The 18,290-nt window shown below is 45.1% G+C and overlaps 1 protein-coding gene across 1 annotated transcript in view; it reads right to left on the bottom strand.

Annotated features, from left to right (window-relative positions):
* Positions 1-5,314: 5,314 nt before the first annotated feature.
* The window catches only part of ADCY9 (adenylate cyclase 9), a 125,282-nt gene continuing 112,306 nt past the window's right edge, over positions 5,315-18,290 (bottom strand). The window contains exons 8-10 of the mRNA XM_007453480.1: positions 17,202-17,350; positions 12,361-12,402; positions 5,315-6,619 (exon numbers count right to left, since the gene is read on the bottom strand). Coding sequence (XP_007453542.1) covers positions 5,428-6,619; positions 12,361-12,402; positions 17,202-17,350 — 1,383 coding nt within the window. The 3' untranslated portion in view covers positions 5,315-5,427. The remainder of the gene's footprint in view (positions 6,620-12,360; positions 12,403-17,201; positions 17,351-18,290) is intronic.

The following is an 18,290-nucleotide window of genomic DNA, read 5'->3' as shown; positions in this document are numbered from 1 at the left end:
TAATTCACACATTAAAGTCTAAAATATAATTGGATTGGAAATGCATATATAAACAAGCAGCATTTACCTGTTTAATCACGTTTCCAATAGAGAGTCCAGAAGTGCTTGGAAACCTCACCTGCAGATAACTTATAATTAAAAATCACCATTCCTCCTGTTACTGTAGATCATGGGTATTGGATTTGGATCCAGGAACATGAAGTGGGTTTATTTTTTTATTTTTATTTATTTATTTATTTATTGCGGTATGTGGGCCTCTCACTGTTGTGGCCTCTCCCGTTGCGGAGCACAGGTTCCGGACGCGCAGCCTCAGCGGCCATGGCTCACGGGCACAGCTGCTCCGCGGCATGTGGGATCTTCCCGGACAGGGGCAGGAACCCGTGTCCCCTGCATCAGCAGGCAGACTCTCAACCACTGTGCCACCAGGGAAGCCCACGAAGTGGGTTTATTTTGATGTGCATTTTTTTTTCTGGATGAAGGAGCCACAACTTTCATCAAATTATCAAAGGCTTTGCGAGCCCAAAAAAAGGTTAGGAATCGCTGCTGCTGATGACTGAGGTTTCAGGAGGCACTCAGATTGCTCAATACCTGATTGCGTAATTTCTTTCTCTTTCCAGCTTTCAGGCCCAGAAGGGATGTGAGAATTCCCCACGCTTAAGTTATTCTGACATACAGTAACAACTCTTTGGAGTCGTGTTACTTAAAAACCAATTTTTACAAAGGAACAGTATAAAAATAGACACTTGGGAAGGTTTTGAGTTTACGCCTACATGGTGTGCAACTCTGTACTTTTTCTTAATCACTTCCTCTCACTTATCTCCTGCCCCAGTTAGCTTCCTCTCCCTGGTACTTGAGATCCATCCCAGGCGGCCACAACGACAGATTCCCACAGCAGAGAAAAGCAACCACGTGTGAAAGAGATTTTAGATAAAAGTAGATGAAATTCGTCTCCAGCCCCTGCAGAGGTCAAGTGAATACCATGTGATCACCACACTAAACGACACCTTTGGACTACCTGGTGGGGCCCAAAGCCCCAGTTAAACAGAGACACTTATCAGGCATGATATTCCAAGAGCTCAGAGATCACTTCCCAAGAAACCAGAGAAAAGGCCAGCCCTCTATTTGGGTAAGGTCGATTCTTCATTACACTTATTTTAAAACTCTCCCTAAAATGAGAGTGAAAAGATTAAAAAAAAAAAAAGAATAGATGAAAGAGAAGCCATAAATGATAAGTCCTGAGGTTTACCGCAAAAATTAGAGGCTGCCTTTCTAGACTGTTTGAGAAACCCCCCAAAGTCCCTGGGGTGTCCTTTCTACTAGAGAAACGCAACAAAAGACAGCTATTCCCTTACCTCCGGAAGGTTCCTAAGAATGCCTGCAGCGCAGACTCAGAGCAAAGAGCACCCTCGTCAACAAGCAGTGTCCTCACAGGTACCAGGCTCCAGTGGAGGATCACCTAGAAGCTGGATCCCTCAGATCTGATGAGCAAGGCCTGGGGCCACACCTGCATCCCCTTTGCTGAGTCGACAAGAGGGTCCTGTGCTTTGAAGTTGCACATAAATACTGAACTCTCCAGGAAAAACCCTGGGGGAAGAGGCTCTAACCCCTAGCAGAGCCAGCATTTGGCTCCAGGTTTGGAGGTGCTGTGAGCCCCTATGACATGTAAAATGGCATGTGTGTTTTTTGGCAAAGACACTCTGTGACTTTAAACAGATTCTGAAATGGGTTTGTGACTTCCCCATGATACGGGCACCCCAGGACTCTGTAAGGAAGAGGCTATGCAGGCACATCTTTTCAGAAAACTTACTTCATTTTCTCAGTCAGTTCCTGAAGATATTGCGGGAAAAACTATTTAGAAGGTCTAAAAAAATCAGGATGTGGTCGCAAGCAAAATTTGTCCTGCAACCTGCTTCTATTCCATGTAAAAATAATTCTCAAAGTTCACTGTAGAATATATGTCCATTTAAAACACACACACAGGGCTTCCCTGGTGGCGCAGTGGTTGAGAGTCCGCCTGCCGATGCAGGGGACGCGGGTTCGTGCCCCGGTCTGGGTAGATCCCACGTGCCGCGGAGCGGCTGGGCCAGTGAGCCATGGCCGCTGAGCCTGCGCGTCTGGAGCCTGCGCTCCGCAGCGGGAGAGGCCGCAACGGTAAGAGGGCCGCATACCGCAAAAAAAACCAAAAAACAAAAAACACACACACACACAATAAGAGTTTTTAGTTGCCTTGTTTTCAAAGTCACGATGTAAAAGACCTGCAAAGCTTCCTATTTCAGCCACAAATGGCAAGGAAAAAGGAGCGCCCTAATCTCGGAAGTGGTGACGATCTTGTCGATGAGGAAATACCAGGCATCAAATATTGAGATTTTAGAATATTTTAATGTCCATTTCTTCAGTGGGTGCATTTTGAAATTATTAGGATTAACAACTTAAAAAGGGTAGAGCAAAGGAAAGATGGAGAACGCAAACAATTGGTTCTCGTGGATTTAATTTTCAGATTCTAGGCATGACGTGATTTTTCGAAACAACCACCAAAAAGTGCTTACTTCGAAAGTCTAAAATGCAAACGCGGACAGATCTTTGGAAACTACAAATCACTACAGCCCACATAATGGGGAAGCACACGGCCCTTTGGCTCTCAATGTCAAGTGCAAATGTGCAGGTGTCTCCACAGCACAGTCAGGGTAACGGAGCCGTGAGTAGCCTCCAATCTCTGTGAGGGTTTCATAACTGATACTCTGCATTTGTTTGCATTGGATGCAATTATTTGTTTGTTTATATATATTTATACATATATAATTTGATCTGACCTGAGGCCAAGAAGAAACTAGCAATTGCAACTCAAAGCAACTATTTACACACATTCAATTCTGAAGTATTGCTTCCTGCCCTAAGTTCACAGGAGGTATTGCCGCTCTGAAGAACGCCTCCACCTAATCGGAAGCGCTTGAACCTGCTGCTCAGAAGCCCATCTGTCTTCAGCCACCGTCTGCTCAATGCCCACTGAGTCAGAGGCCTGGCGCTGCGGGTGCAGGCACTCCGTGGTTCTGTGCTGAGGTATGCTTCCAAGCAGGGGCTGGGAAGGACCTGGGTCACTGGTGGCCCAAAGAGAACATCTGTACTGGTTGCTTAGGAAGGCTCGCTTGGGGTGTTTTTTTAAAGACAATTTAAACTGTCCACAAAGGCTTCCATCTGCACAATGCTGAACTGGGCAAGTGGACGTCAACACTCTCTCCCTGCGTCCGCAGCCTCTTGGCTTCCCAGGAATCGCAGGAGGGGAAGGGAAAAAAAAAAAAGAGTTTGACAGGGAGGAAGCGTGTGCAGAGATGAACTCTGTGGAGCATGTTTTGAGTGGAACAGCAGAGACACGGGGAACAGCAGGAAGCACCCAGGCCCCTCGCCGCCGCCAAAGCTGCAGAGCCTGGAGCCAGATGGCGGAGGGCGAGGCCCATACTCAACACACGTCTTAATACTGATGGAAGGAACCCCTGACATGCCCACAAGCCTGACAGACAAGCAGAGCATCAGGTAGTGTTTTTCAGAAAAAATAAAAATAAAATCTCTGCAGGATTTTATAAGAATACATTCTTTAGAAGAGGTAATGTCACAGTCATCCTTTCTCTATTTCTCTAGCATTGGAAGACCAACAATCTGACAGTAAAACCTGAAGGCAAATCTCCCTGGACGTGGAGATCCTGGCTACAACTGTACTGCCGGGGTCCGTGCCATGCATGTCCCTGGGGAGCTGGGGGATCAGAATCAATACTTCATGACGCCGGGAAGGGCAGATTCTGTATGTATTTGGTGAGGAGTGATAACAGGACTTAATGCAGATGTGAAAGCTACACAGAGATTTACCAGTGAAAAGAAAATACACAGGGCACATTGGAGAAGACCTTACACAGAGAAGGAGCCAGTCCTCAAATATCCCATGAGCTGCAGCCACCTTAAGAATGAGCTGTCATATGACTATGACAGGGCAACTCTGACCTGAGTTCAATCCTACATAAACTTCAGACTCAACGTGGCAAAACGTAATTACAAGCAGGATTAGCAACAAAGGGCACAGAAGCAATTTCCTTGGGTTTTCTGTACTTCCCTGGTTCCACACCTCATTTCCATCCAGACGACTCTGTCCCTACTTACAGGGTAAGAGCTCCATTTAAAGAGGGCTGGGATCCACTCACCAGGCTCAACCCCACCACAAATGGGCCCTGCACAGGCTGAGAACAGGGAAGGATGGAGAAGCTTTCTGAATGTGGAAGCCAAGCGCTGCCCGCGGCCCTGGTGCTCTGCCCAGACCTGCTTCACAGCGAGCCGGTTCTGATCCCACCCCTGTCGTGAGCAGATCCCCTGGGTGGGGGGCAGAAGCAGGGCTTTTGCTTTAAAAGTGGTGGCCGAGGGCTTCCCTGACCCAGAGTGTGCAGGCTGTGCCCAGTGGGGTCCTGCTCAGCCCCTGGCGGGGGAGGCGGCCTAGAGTAGGTGAAGCACTAATGGACACCTTCTCATCCTTCTGCTGTGCCCTCTGTGACCATATACCCCGCCCCCTCAGCCTACTTCCCTTCCCCAGACAGAATGACCCGGCAACCCTCCCCAAGACGTTTCCTGATAAATAAATAAATAAATAAATGCAACCCTTGGATGTTTATTTTGCGTTTCCTCTCAGTTGAGTCAGCTTCCAAGACAAGACCCTCCGCTCCAGCTGGAAGACCCCTTGGGGCGGGGGCAGAATGAAAAAGGGCTTTTAGATACCTGAGGCCTGGGTTCATGAGCTGTGAGGCCGGTAAGCATTTGGAATCTCGGCCTGCACGAGCAGGAAGCCCTAAAGCCGCTGGGTGTGGCGGGCGGTGGGTGCAGCCACAGCCCCTGAGGGCCCGGCTGGCCTGGAAGATGCAGGTCAGGGCACACCGGTGTCCTGGCTGATGGCCCTCTGCGGTCCTCAGCCTGCACCCCCCCAGCATCCCCGCCCAGTGAGTTACTGGCACTTGATCTCAGATTCATGAATGCAAGTGTGTGTGCGTCTATGTGTTTACATAGAAAGGTCAGGTCACTGGAAAAACACTAGTACGTATATAGAAAAAAACCTCAAAAACATTGTATTAGCAAAAAAAAAGTGTCTCGTGAGAAAAAGCAATAAAAATAATATTTTAACCACAGCTTCTGTTTTAATGTCTACCACCACCCAGCGCCACACCCCGGCCGCACCTTCCCTGGACTCCAGGCCGCGCCAGCCCCTGAAGGCACTTGTTCTCCACACTGACGAATGGTCACACCAAGGGGGAAGAGGAAAAAAACGGATGAAGATGAACCCTGAATAACTGTGATCCACACAGAAGTTAGGGCTGCAATGACCACAGGACACCACGTCCGGGGACGCGAACTGTGGAACCTGGACGGACAGAGCACCGCGGGCGGCGCTGGGCCGCATCACGCCCTCTTTGAGACGTTGAGCTTGGTGAGTTCATTGGCTTCCTCCTCCCCTGCTTCTTCACAGTCGCTTTTCTCTATGGCTTTGCTGAACCTACACCTTTCTTCGGCTTTGATGGGCTCCTTCCAGGGTTTCTTAGAAGACGGGTGAGTGTCCCTGGCCTGTGTGTTGTTCTCGGAGCCCAGGGACACCTGGTCCGGGTTCTGTACGGAAGGCACCAGGTTGGTGATCTCGTCCGTGGGGGAGCGTCCGATGCTGCCGTCCACCTGGACTCGGATGTCAGGGGAGATGGAGAGCTGGTGCTGCGGCACCATCCCGTTGTCCGTGCACTTGGGGTACAGGTAGGTCTTCATCTGGCCTTTGCCCTTGACGTTCACCGTCCCTCTGTAGTCGAAGTCGTAGCCCATCTTGCTCAGGACGCGGTAGCTTTCCTCGCTGACCTGGATGCGGCACTCCACCCCCGTGGTGTCCATCCTGCTGGCGATGTTGACCGTGTCTCCCCAGATGTCGTACAGCAGCTTGGTGGTGCCAATGACGCCTGCCGTCAGCGGCCCATGGTTGAAGCCCACCCTGAGCTTGAAGTTGAACCAGAGCATGTTATTGTTGAAGTCGTCCACCACACGCATCATCTCCTTGGCAAACTCAAACAGGATCTGCAGGTGCTCCTGCGGGTGGCTGCCGTCACGGCACTGTGTGGCATTCAGCCCAGACGCGGCCATGTATGTGGCCCCGATGGTCTTGATCTTCTCGATGCTGCTGTAGTCCGGCTTGCTCAGGAGCTCGTCGAAGTCCCCGATCAGCTCGTTGAGGACCCGGTAGCACTCCTTGCCGCCCTCGTAGTTCTCCTCATAGAACTCGCTGAAGTTGACGATGCTGGCAAAGATGACTCCTCCGTTGTCGTGGTTCTTGGAGTAGGTCTGGGAGACCTTCAGCTGCTCGGCCACGTGGTAGGGGATGATGTTTCTCAGCAGCCAGTCGGCCTGGTCCCTCATGCTCTGGATCTTAGTGCGGTGCAGGTCCGCCTCCACGTCCCCGTGGTAGTGTAGGCGGTAGCTGACTTCGAATTCTCGATTCAGGAACCAGACCAACAAGAGCAGGAGGAAGAAGACAAGAATCACCTCCTGGCCGATTAGGCTGGCTGGGCTCCTGCTGTCGTGCGGCAGCGAGGCGTTGCACGGATTCCTCTCGGAGCTGGAGAGGAAAGAGAGGACAAAGGATGTGCCTTCTGAAATGCATCTTTAAGGGAAAGGTTACTGCCCAGTGCTTCCAGGTTCTGAACCAGCCCAGCTAACCAGTATCCTGCACAGAGTTTTGTGCAGCTCAAACCTTCAACCACCTGCAGCTGCAGAGTGACCTGTTTCTGTTTAGAAAGATGTGGCGTGATAAAGAGTCACTCTTGTAAGATTCCTGTAATGAGTGCTTTGTACTTGCTTTGTTTTTCAGAAGTCTTTAGCTCCTTGATTTTTAAAATCTTTTTTTTTTCCCCAACTTTTTATTTTGAAAAATCTCAACCTTACAAAAAGGTTAAGAGACTAGCAAAACAAACATCTGTATACCCTTCTCCTGGATGCAACAATTGCCAACACTGTGCTACTCTGCTGTTTCCCTCTGTCAACACAAACTGCACACACATACACACACTCACACAGGCATACTTTGCTGAAGAGTCTGAAAGTAAGCTGCAGACATCAGGCCGCTTCAATCCTGAAGAGTTCAGTATGAATCTCCTAAGAAAAAGGACGTCTCCCTATGGAATCACACCACCGTCACACCCAAGAAATTTCACGTTCTCTGATACACTCTGATATATTTCCCCTGCCGCCTCTCTCCCACTCGCCCTGGGGTTAGTTCTGTTTTGCCAAAGTCATTTAAGATAACTTAACCATTTTTAAAAATAATATAAAATGTATACTTTTAAGAGTAACACACTGTAAGAAACTCAAACAGTATAAACAATGGAAAATAACTGTCTTTCCTATGAGGTAACCTTTCTGTTGAGCACTATTCTAACACACGGCTGTGCTGTAACAACCAGTCCCCTGCAGAGGGCGATCAGCTGTGTCCATCTTTGACTACTAGGAACGAGGTTACAGTGGATATTCCCGAGTGTCTTTGTGCATATGAATGAGCCTGTCTGTGGGATAAACTCCTGGAAGTGGAACTGCTGAGTCATTTAAAATACACTTAGAATTCCATTAGAAATTTCCAAACTGCCCTTCTAAGGGCTGAGCCCATTTCTATTCCCTCTGATGACCAAGTCTGCTTGGTCTGTTCTACAGTTCCACAGTGCCGAAGGGCCACAGCTTGGGACCCCAGGACTGAAGATTAGCGTGGGCAGTCTCTTCTGAAGTTTATTCTTTAAATATAATTTTTTCCACTTAAAAATACTACATACTCATCATATAAAATTTAGGGTGAAAGTAGAAAGAAAAAAAGATTCACCCATCATCACACCATCCAGAGGCGATCACTGTTAATGTTTGTTGAATTTCCTTCTCATCTCTCTTTTATCTGTTTACAACGCTGTGATTGCTCTGCTCATGTAAACTGTACCCTGATGTACTCTAAAATGCACAGAGCAGGCAGCTAGATTTTACATAACAATGGTCTGGGTCACTTATATGAATATAATTATATATGGAACAGATGGACCCTGAGTTTAGAGAGTACCATGGCACAGAAAGCTCAATTCTACCATCAGAGTGTTTTTTAATGAATTTTACTGCTACCTATACTTAGGCATATTAAAAATAATGAAACTGACCAATCTGGTCATAACGCCTTCCATGAAACACAGTCACAAAAGCCTGGCTTTGGAGTAACAATGCCCGGACTGTGACCGGGCTGGCCCCCCACAGAGCTCTGAGACCCTTGGGCAGGTCACACCATCTTTCTGGTCTCAGTTTCCTCACAAGTAAACTGAAGATGGGCTGGAGTATTGCTAAGTCTCTACCGGCCAAAGGGTCTGTGCAGAAAGGGCCTGAGGCTATGTCTGTAGAACCAGCAGGGTGCCCTAGGCTGGCATTGGGGAGCTTGGATTTGGGGAGGGTTCCCACCAGTCCTTGATGAGAGGGGCTCACCGTGCCTGGACTGTTTGTACAAACAACGTGGTTTCTGCACCTGCCCTCCTTCCAAAAATCTGGAATTTTGGTACATGCCAGGCAGAGGTTGCCTATGTGACCAGCCACCAAGAAAATCCTTGGAGTCTCTGATGGGCTTCCCAGGAGGGTGTTTCACACGTGCTGTCACAGCTCATTGCTGGAAGAATTAAGTGCATCTCATATGACTCCACTGGGAGAGGACTCTTGAACGCTGGCGCCTGGTTTCCTCTGGACTCTGTCTCATGCACTTTTGTTCTCTGCTGATTTTGCTCTGTGTCCTTTTGCTGTTATAAACCACAGCCATGGGTACAACCATGTGCTGAGTCCTAAGTCCTCCAAGTGAATGATCAGACCTGAGGGTGGTCTTGGGGACCCTGACAGAGGTTCTATGACTTAATGCCTAAGAACAAGGAACCCAAAACGGCCTCTATGGCAAGATGCACCACACTTCACTCATTTATTTTGCCAACTGTCATTTAAACAAATGGCAGTATTTACTATGAATCTAAAGTACTAAACAAAATAACTAGTTTAGATACTAAAACAGATCTATGTCCATCCCCTCAAGCCCTCTGGTTGGCTCAGAGTAGGGAGAGAATCTGGAGGGAGTGAGTCTTCTCTACATGAGCCCATCTTCTTGGCTTAGGAGTTGACCTTTCCTCTGGTTTCTCCAAAGTGGTAACACTGAGGAACAGCCTCTTTATTAGGAGACGTCACCAAGGCTTAAGGTCATCCTAGAACCAGGCATTGTAGAACCCGGTGGTAGAACTGGGTGGCGTGTCTCGGTTTCCTCAATTGTGCTGTAGCTAAAGCCGGCAGTGTGGCCTGAGCCTGGGATGGGCACAGGCCAGTGCCCTCTGGATGGAGCAGAAGAATACGAAACGTGGGCAGGTGTGACAGGGAAAGGGAAACAACTGCACTGCTTGCTTTTACCTTTACTTAAAAGGAAGGGTCCTAATGCACAGGCTGACATGTTGTGCCCAAGGGGCTGCCTTGCAACAGAAGATCTGTAACCAGCGGGTGAGAGAATTATTTCCACTCTACAACCTGTACTTCTTATCCTACTGCAGAAGGAACAAGGAAGGCGATGGTTCTACTCCTAAATTCAAATAGTAAAGGTCAGTCCCAAAAGGAGGAATTCTGTGACTAAATGCAAGAGATAACTTAATAGATGGACAAATGGAAGTCAGAGTAAAATACAGTATAGTTCATTATCACGGAAAAGAGGGATTACAAAATAGAGAAAAACGGAAAACAAAGACCACTCGTCCTAGCCAGCTCAACATGAGATGCACGAAAATTTTGGTATATTTCCATGCCATTTAAAATCTACGCCTAGGATGGGGGCAGGATGCACCAAGAGGAGGCATAAGGGGGGCTTCTGGGTAGTGTTCTATTTCTTGGTCTGGGTGGCAGTTAAATGGGTGTGTTCACTTGTGAAAATTCACTGAGCTGTCCTCATGATCTGGAGGCTTTTCTGTGTATGTGTTATACGCCAATAGAAAGTTAACTTAAAAAAAGATGTTAGGTGTTTTGCTACTAAATCTTATAATTGTCAATCATACACAGAAACATCTGTATTCTGTTTTTGTTCCATTGTCACTTTAATTCTCTTCCCAACATCTAAATGTCCACAGATTAATTTTTTAATTGTAGAAACAGAGAAAAAATCATCACTCATCATTAGATCGTAAGTATTACATGTCTTACTTTTTTTATATATGATGAAATACCTAGCTGTAGCTATAAGACCTATGTAATTTCACATAATAAATGAAAAATGAAAACCATAAATACTTTCCACATTGCTGCATTTTAACAGTTATAATATTTGGGTATATGTATCCTAATTTAATTAATTTCTTTTTTACTGACAACTGAAGTTGCTGATGAACTTTCAATATTACCAATCAGGATGTTCAATATTTTGGGGCATGCAGCCTTTACCAAATGCTGAATTATTTCCTCAGCAGATAAGCAAAAACAGAATTATTAGTTTAAAGGTGATGGACATTTTTATGACTATGTTTTATAGATTGCCAAATTACTTTCCAAAACTATTGTACCATTCTGAAAAGTAATAAGGCATGGCAGAAAAAGCATGGCCTGGTAGTAAGGGAGGCCAGGGTTTGAACACTGCCAGTGTCCATAGGCAGGTTCCTTCTCTGAGCTTCAGCTTTCTTATCTGTAAAATGGGGACAAAGTTACCTAATATATCAGGTTACTGTGTAGATTAAACAAACCTATATTAAACACCATCAATTCATATATGTGCCACACCCTGGCCTACACTGGGTATTCACATGGTAACATTTTGAAGGTATGATGTGAAGATCAGAAGGAATTCTGTAGTTATTTAATAGTGCAATGACTTGTGTAGCAGCCTATTTATCTTCTACTACATTTCCCCTTTTGTGATTTTTTTGGTCTTTTGTCTACACAGGTCTTAATTAGCTCTTTACATAACAGTCTCACAAATATTTTTTTCAGTCTGCTTTTATCATCCCCTCGGTCAGTCTTATTTTTTGTGCGTGTGGTTCTATTTATTATTTGTAAGATTGGAAAGTTATCTCTGTCTTAGAGGCTTGAGAACTGCTTAATTTTATTTTTTCTAGATGTTTATATAGTTTTATATAATTAAAAATTTTTTGACTTCAATTTATTTAGGATTAATTTTGATGTTTATAGTAAAGCAAGGACCCAACATTTATTTATTTCAAATTTCTAGTCGGTTATTTCAAAATATTTTAGGGAATAAATTTTCTTTGATTTGTGAGATCTCCTTTGTAACATTCTAATGTCTTATATAAAATTAAACCAAATCTAACACAGGAAACCCTCGCTTTTTGAAAGTTCTCTTTTCACCACTTTGCTTTGATGAAAGACCTACATTAGTACCTGTTTTTGCTAATGAAAGAAATCCGAAGGGGATTTTTGCCTTTAGAAAAAAAGGCAAAAAGCAAAACTAATGTTCAGCATTTGTTTCGCAGTGAGTGTTACAGAGGCAGCGCCATTCTGAGCAGCAGGAGCAGCCCTGCCAAGCTCCTTCCCAGGAACCACACTGAGCATCGCAGCATCAGCCACCACAGCTCTGAACTGTGTCTGTGAACATCTGTGCTTTACCTCAACTTACTCTGTGCCTCCGTTAGCAAGCTGTGTCCTAACGGAACTGCTTCTTCGCTTTTTGGCTTAGGAAAGTTTTCACAGGAACCTGCCTATGTCTTTTTTAAAAAAAATTAATTAATTAGGCTGCATGGAGTATTAGTTGCAGTACTCGGGATCTTTGTTGCCATGTACAGAATCTTCAATTGTGGGATCTGACCAGGGATTGAACCTGGGCCCCCTGCATTGGAAGCATGGAGTCTTAACTGCTGGACCACCAGGGAAGTCCCCTGCCTATGTCTTAACAATTATTCACTTTCCCAAAGATATTATAAGTATGAACTGATATTTTAACAAATAGATATCTCCCACTTACTCTTTTTTTTTTTTTTTTTCGGTACGTGGGCCTCTCACTGTTGTGGCCCCTCCCGTTGCGGAGCACAGGTTCCAGACCCGCAGGCTCAGCGACTATGGCTCACGGGCCCAGCCGCTCCGCGGCACATGGGATCCTCCCGGACCGGGGCACGAACCCGCGTCCCCTGCATCGGCAGGCGGACTCTCAACCACTGCGCCACCAGGGGAAGTCCCCCACTTACTCTTTTAAGAATGCATATGTTGTTTTTTTTTAATTCAAGATACAACTGTTTTTCAGGAAACTTAGAAATAACCAGCAGTAATAATACAGTTACACCCATTTATTCAGATATAGGCACAATGTTAAAAGCTTACCTGAAATTCTGTACTGCATCCAGGTGCGAAATTACTATGGAACTGAAATTAAAATGCAGAAAACTATTATTATAAAAAGCAAAGAGGGCATTATACACAGCAATCTGAGAAGAGTTTAAATAAAAACAACTTTCCTATTTTTAAGGTGGAGATCAAGGTAGAAAGTTAAGGATAGTAAATTTCAATTATAATTTGATGCTGTGTGTTAATGAAGAATAACAAAATGGTAAAGACAACAATGCAAAAGCCTTTATATCAGCTGTGGAAAGTAGGCACAACCACTAAAAAGCGAAATCAAGGAAGAGTCTCTAAGGACTTCATTTTGCTGTTAAGGACTTATCTATGGTGTCATGTCCTACAGGCTAGAAACTTCAGTCATGTTCAAACAGCGAAGTCTACTGACAAAGGATCAATTTCAAAAGGTCCTGCTGGAGGCGTTGGCAGATTACTTACTGGAGAAGCCGGACTTTGCTATTGGTGATGCCCAAAGCAATCAAACCCCAATTTTAAGGCATCGAAACCACACCTAACTAAAGACCTCTCTCTTGGTGCTTGGGAAGGTACCCAAGACACCCAGCCCCATTCTCTCCACATGCTGCACAGCTTCCTCTGGGGTCATGTTACCCAGCGTCCATTCAGGCCCACAAATCACCCAAACCTCTCTACCCGGGGCAAGTGCCCTGATGCTTCCTCCTTCAGGTCCCCCAGCCTTGCTCCCTGAAAAGGGGATGTTGCAGAGCACCTGTGAGCAGCTCTCCTGGGCAACAAAGGCCAGTGAGGGCTCAGAGTGGCTTTTTTGATTACAGGAGGTATTAAATGACTTCACAGAAAAGGAAAGAAAAGCAAGAGCTACACACAAACTGTCCTCTTCTTACCCTGTCCAGACGTGACTGTGACACTGCTGTAACCCACGTGTCTGTGTCTCCCCAAAGCTGGAAGAGTCCCCGCCGCCAGCTTCACAGGAGTTGAGTTTATGTTTTGTCCTCCCCACATGTTCCCTACCCTGGGTTCAGCTCAGCAGTGACAGGGTGGACAGGCTGAAAAGATTCTGCATGAATGCGGGTGTACCGGGTCCAGCAGAGATTCAACCGCCAGCCCTACCTCAAGACCTGCTATTTGATTTCTAGGTGAAAAGGTGATGGATGGGTTCCCTATTGCTACGGCTCTCTAGATCCAAGTGGAAAAGGCCCGCACCAGTGACTAAATGACACTGTGAATGGCTGATGGGGTATTTGTGTTGGATCTAAAAGGTTAAAAGTCAGACTGTTGAATTTCATGCTCTTGGGAAAGAGCTTTATAATGACCATAATTCCAGAAGGCCACACCTTCAGAAAGGAAAAATGACACTTTGTTTTGCTTAAGGTAATTTAACTATTCAGTAAAGTTTCCTTTCAAATGCTGAATGACATTTCTATTTCCTTTTTGATCTTAATTTGCAGAGAACTTGAATATCTTTCATGTGGTTATTATTTCATTAAGTAAACTGAGGAAGGATACTCACCCTGTCCATTACTAACCACTGCTTTGGTAATACCCAAAATACACTATGGCAATTTCATCTGATATTGAGACAAATTGGACCACTTTCTACTTTTGAGTTTACTAAAGCAATGGTTCTTGGCAACAGTAATACCATCCCTAGGGGGCATTTTGGAAACACTGGGGGTCCCTCTGATTGTTTGGGGAGCCAGGAATGTTAGATGCCCTGCAAAGCACAATAGAGAAATGTCCCACATAACTTTGAAATACCCTGCTAACCTAAACCCACTGTAATTTTAAATAAATGATTCTTTAATATGTGCTAACATAAAACATAAGCAGTTACACAATAAGTCCAACCTTTAGGAGAAGTCTGTTACAGAAACAGAAGCTTAATGGCTTTGAGACATTCCCCTGAAATTTCTGAATAAATTACTCACTGTGTGCACTCTGCTATCCAAGGTATCATCGTATTTCCAACTACATATTTAGTTGAAAAGGTTAAAAACCACAAAACCAGTTGCAAATGTGCAACAGGTAATTTCAGACTCATTTTAACAGCTAAGAACCAAATGTGATTTAATTCGTAGAACACATGAAAGGTAGGGGTCTTACCGGATTTCATTAACAAAGGATGTTTTAAATATAGCACCAATCATTGTCATCCTCTATATTTTAATTTTTAAATTCTTTGTAGCATAGCAGTAAGAACACATCCTGCCCCCAGGGGTCTTCACAAAGCTCCTGTTTCTTTTCCCCACACCATCTGTGAGAGGGCTTTTTTTTTTTTTTAAAGATTTTGTTGTTGTGGACCATTTTTAAAGTCTTTATTGAATTTGTTACAATACTGCTTCTGTTTTATGTTGGTTTTTTTGGCTGCGAGGCATGTGGGATCTTAGCTCCCCAACCAGGGATCGAACCTGCACCCGCTGCATTGGAAGGCGAAGTCTTTACCACTGGACCACCAGGGAAGTCCCCGTGAGAGGGCTTTGAAGGCCATCTGAGTACCAGGGATGGAATCCACTCTTCAATATGTAGAAGGATTTCAAGATAAATGATATATTTCCAGTGATTCGTCATTGCCCTAACGCTTCCTGTTACAAGATGGAGAACTGTTATGACATGATATTTATGAATAAGGCCAGGTCACTCGCAAGACCATCATACTTCTTCATTTCCTCCACTTCAACAATCTGTAACCTGTCTCGGCACACTGGCCCTACTACAAAAGGTTGGGACCAGCTTCCTCTTTTCATTTTTGTGTCACCTATGCCTCTATTACTTCATTTTCTTGATAGTCTTGTATGAAACGGCTTCTGGTCCTACTTTCTTAAATTCAAACTTCTTCATCTTAAGTACAGTCGACCCTCTGCGTCCACAGGTTGTGCATCTGCGGATTCAACCAACCTCAGACTGAAAATATTAGGGAAAAACAAAATCCCAGAAAGTTCAAAAAAAAGCAAAACTTGGGGCTTCCCTGGTGGCACAGTGGTTGAGGGTCTGCCTGTCGATGCAGGGGACGTGGGTTTGTGCTCCGGTCCGGGAGGATCCCACGTGCCACGGAGTGGCTGGGCCCGTGAGCCGTGGCCGCTGGGCCTGTGCGTCCAGAGCCTGTGCTCTGCAGCGGGAGAGGCACGGCAGTGAGAGGCCCGCGTACCATAAAAAAAAAAAAAAAAAAAGCAAAACTTAAACTTGCTACATGCTGACAACTATTTACATAGCACTTACATTGTATTAGGTATTATAAGTAATCTAGAGATAATTTAAAGTATACAGGAGGGCATGAGTAGATTATATGAAAATATTCATATTATACCATTTATAGAAGGAACTTGAGCATTCTTGAATTTTGGTATCCAAGGGGTGGTCTGGGAACCAATCCCCTGCAGATACCGAAGGACAACTGTGAGTTCAAGCATGTGACTACTGCATGATGTCTGCTGGGGGTGGTCACCCCAGGATGTCTGCAGGCAAATATTCAATACATATAATGTTATTAAAGTTATTTTCTTTTTCTTTCGTTTGTATATTACTCTTTGGGTATTTCATCAAGTTGTTGACTTCATGTGTGCTAAAAGCTATTTCATGTTGTGACAGGAAATGTCTGTTCAGGTGGAGTGCATTAGTGCTAACGAGAAAGTGCAAGTGACAGACACAACTCAACAGCAAAATCCAACAATCTGGTTAAAAAATGAACAGAGGATCTAAATAGACATTTTTCCAAAGTAGACAGAGATAGCCAATGGGTACATGAAAAGCTGCACAACATCCTGAATCATCAGGGAAATGCAAACCAAAACCACAGTAAAACATCACCTCACACCCGTTAGAAGAGGTATTATAAAAAAGACAAGAAATAGCAAGTGCTGTTGAAGATGTGAAGAGAACCCTCGTGCACTATTGGTGGGAATGTAAATTGGTACAGCCACTATGGGAAACAGTATGTAGGCTCCCCCCAGATTAAAAACAGAACTATCATATGACCTAGCAGTTCCACTATTAGGAATATATCTGAAGGAAACAAAAACAGTAACTTGAAAAGACATCTGCACCCCCATGTTCATTACAGTACTATTTACAATAGTCAAGAGGGGAAGCAACCTAAGTGTCCATCAATGGATGAATGGATAAAGAAGATGCGGTATATATACAATGGAGTATTACTCAGCCATAAAAAGGAAAGAAAATCCTGCCATTTGTGACAACATAGACAGACCTTAAAAGCATTATGTTAAGTGAAATAAGTCAGACAGAGAAAGACAAATACCGTATGATCTCAGTTATATGTAGAATCTTAAGACAAACAAAAACCCCCACGAACTCATAGATACAGAGAACAGACTGGTGGTTGCCAGAGGCAGGGGTGGGAGGTGAGTGAAATGGGTGAAGGTACAAATTTCCAGTTATAAAATAAATAAGTCTTGGGGAAGTAATGCACAGCATGGGGACCACAGTTAATGGTGCTGTACTGTATATTTGAAAGTTGCTGAGAAAGTAATGTGTTTTGTTTTGTTTTTTTGGCCGTGCAGCATGGCTTGTGGGATCTTAGTTCCCTGACCAGGGATCGAACCCGCACCCTCGGCAGTGAAAGCTCAGAGTCCTAACCATTGGACCGGCAGGGAATTCCCCCAAGAGTAACTCTTAAAAGTTCTCATCATGAGAAAAAAATATTTGTGTGGTGATAGATGTTAACTAGACTTACTGTGGTGATCACTTCACAATATACACAAATATTAAATCATTACATAGTGCACCTGAAACTAATACGTTCTATGTCAAATATATTTCAATTAAAACAAAAAGAAAAAGTGAGAAGGAGAGGAAGAAAGGTGGTCCTTCTGTGGAGGGCACAGTGCACGTACCTGTCTGGGCAGAGGGAGACGTAGAGCAGCAGCAGGGGCCCGGCCCCGACGACTGTGGCCAAGGAGGACCTCATCCAGGAGCTGAGCTGGCAGAAGTTACAGTAGTGCACCACGGTGATCAGGACAGCCGAGCCCGTGAACACGGTGGACTGCAATGAGGGGCAGGCTCGGTGAGGACCCCAGCCCCCCTCCTTGCCACACGGGCTCACCTGCCTTCCCTCCACCTGGGCACCCCGAGAGCAAACGACATGCTCACTTACCTGTCCTTCTGTTTAACAAAATATCTGGTGGTTTCAGGGACAGATCATAAATCATTAGATTAATTACCAGAGCTTTCGGTTACAAGTCTCACTGGCACTAAAATTCCTCTCCTGACGTGTGCCAATTGCACACGTCACATTGGAGGAGAGGAAAGGTAGACTGCCCTGGTTGAGAACTTCCACCGTGTACCCAGTTACCTCCCAAAGCCTGTCCTCCAGGCACCCTGCTGTGTGTCAGTGGAAATGTGATTTGGTTTTAAGTATCAAATGCAGCCAGCCCACCCAGTACTTCATGCTATACTCGCTGGCACCAAAAATGTAATCTTCCACAGCAGGATGAATTCACTCTTTATGGGGTTTAACTTGGATGCTCCTTCCCTGATCAACAGCAGCTGATCCAGGTGCCAGTCAATTGTTTGTGCCAGTTCTGCAGACTAACATTATCTTTTCTTTTATAACTTTAAAAAATATATATTAAGTATAGTTGATGTACAACAGAATATTAACTTGTATCATCTGGAAACATGGGTCAGATGCTTCTTTGTAAAACGTGTAAGAAAATAACTGATTTGGGGGACTTCCCTGGTGGTGCAGTGGTTAAGAATCCGCCTGCCAATGCAGGGGACACAGGTCCGAGCACTGGTCCAGGAAGATCCCACATGCTGCAGAGCAACAAAGCCCATGTGCCACAACTACTGAGCCTGTGCTCTACAGCCCGCAAGCCACAATACAGAGCACATGTGCCACAACTACTGAAGCCTGAGTGCCTAGAGCCCATGCTCAACAAGAGAACAAGAGAAGCCACTGAGCAGAAACAAGAACTACAATC

The sequence above is a fragment of the Lipotes vexillifer genome, unplaced genomic scaffold (genome assembly GCF_000442215.2).
Source record: "Lipotes vexillifer unplaced genomic scaffold, Lipotes_vexillifer_v1.1 scaffold914, whole genome shotgun sequence".
Classification (NCBI taxonomy): Eukaryota; Metazoa; Chordata; class Mammalia; order Artiodactyla; family Lipotidae; genus Lipotes; species Lipotes vexillifer.
The sequence above is the reverse complement of the archived record's forward strand: the minus strand, read 5'-3'. Positions and strand labels throughout refer to the sequence as shown.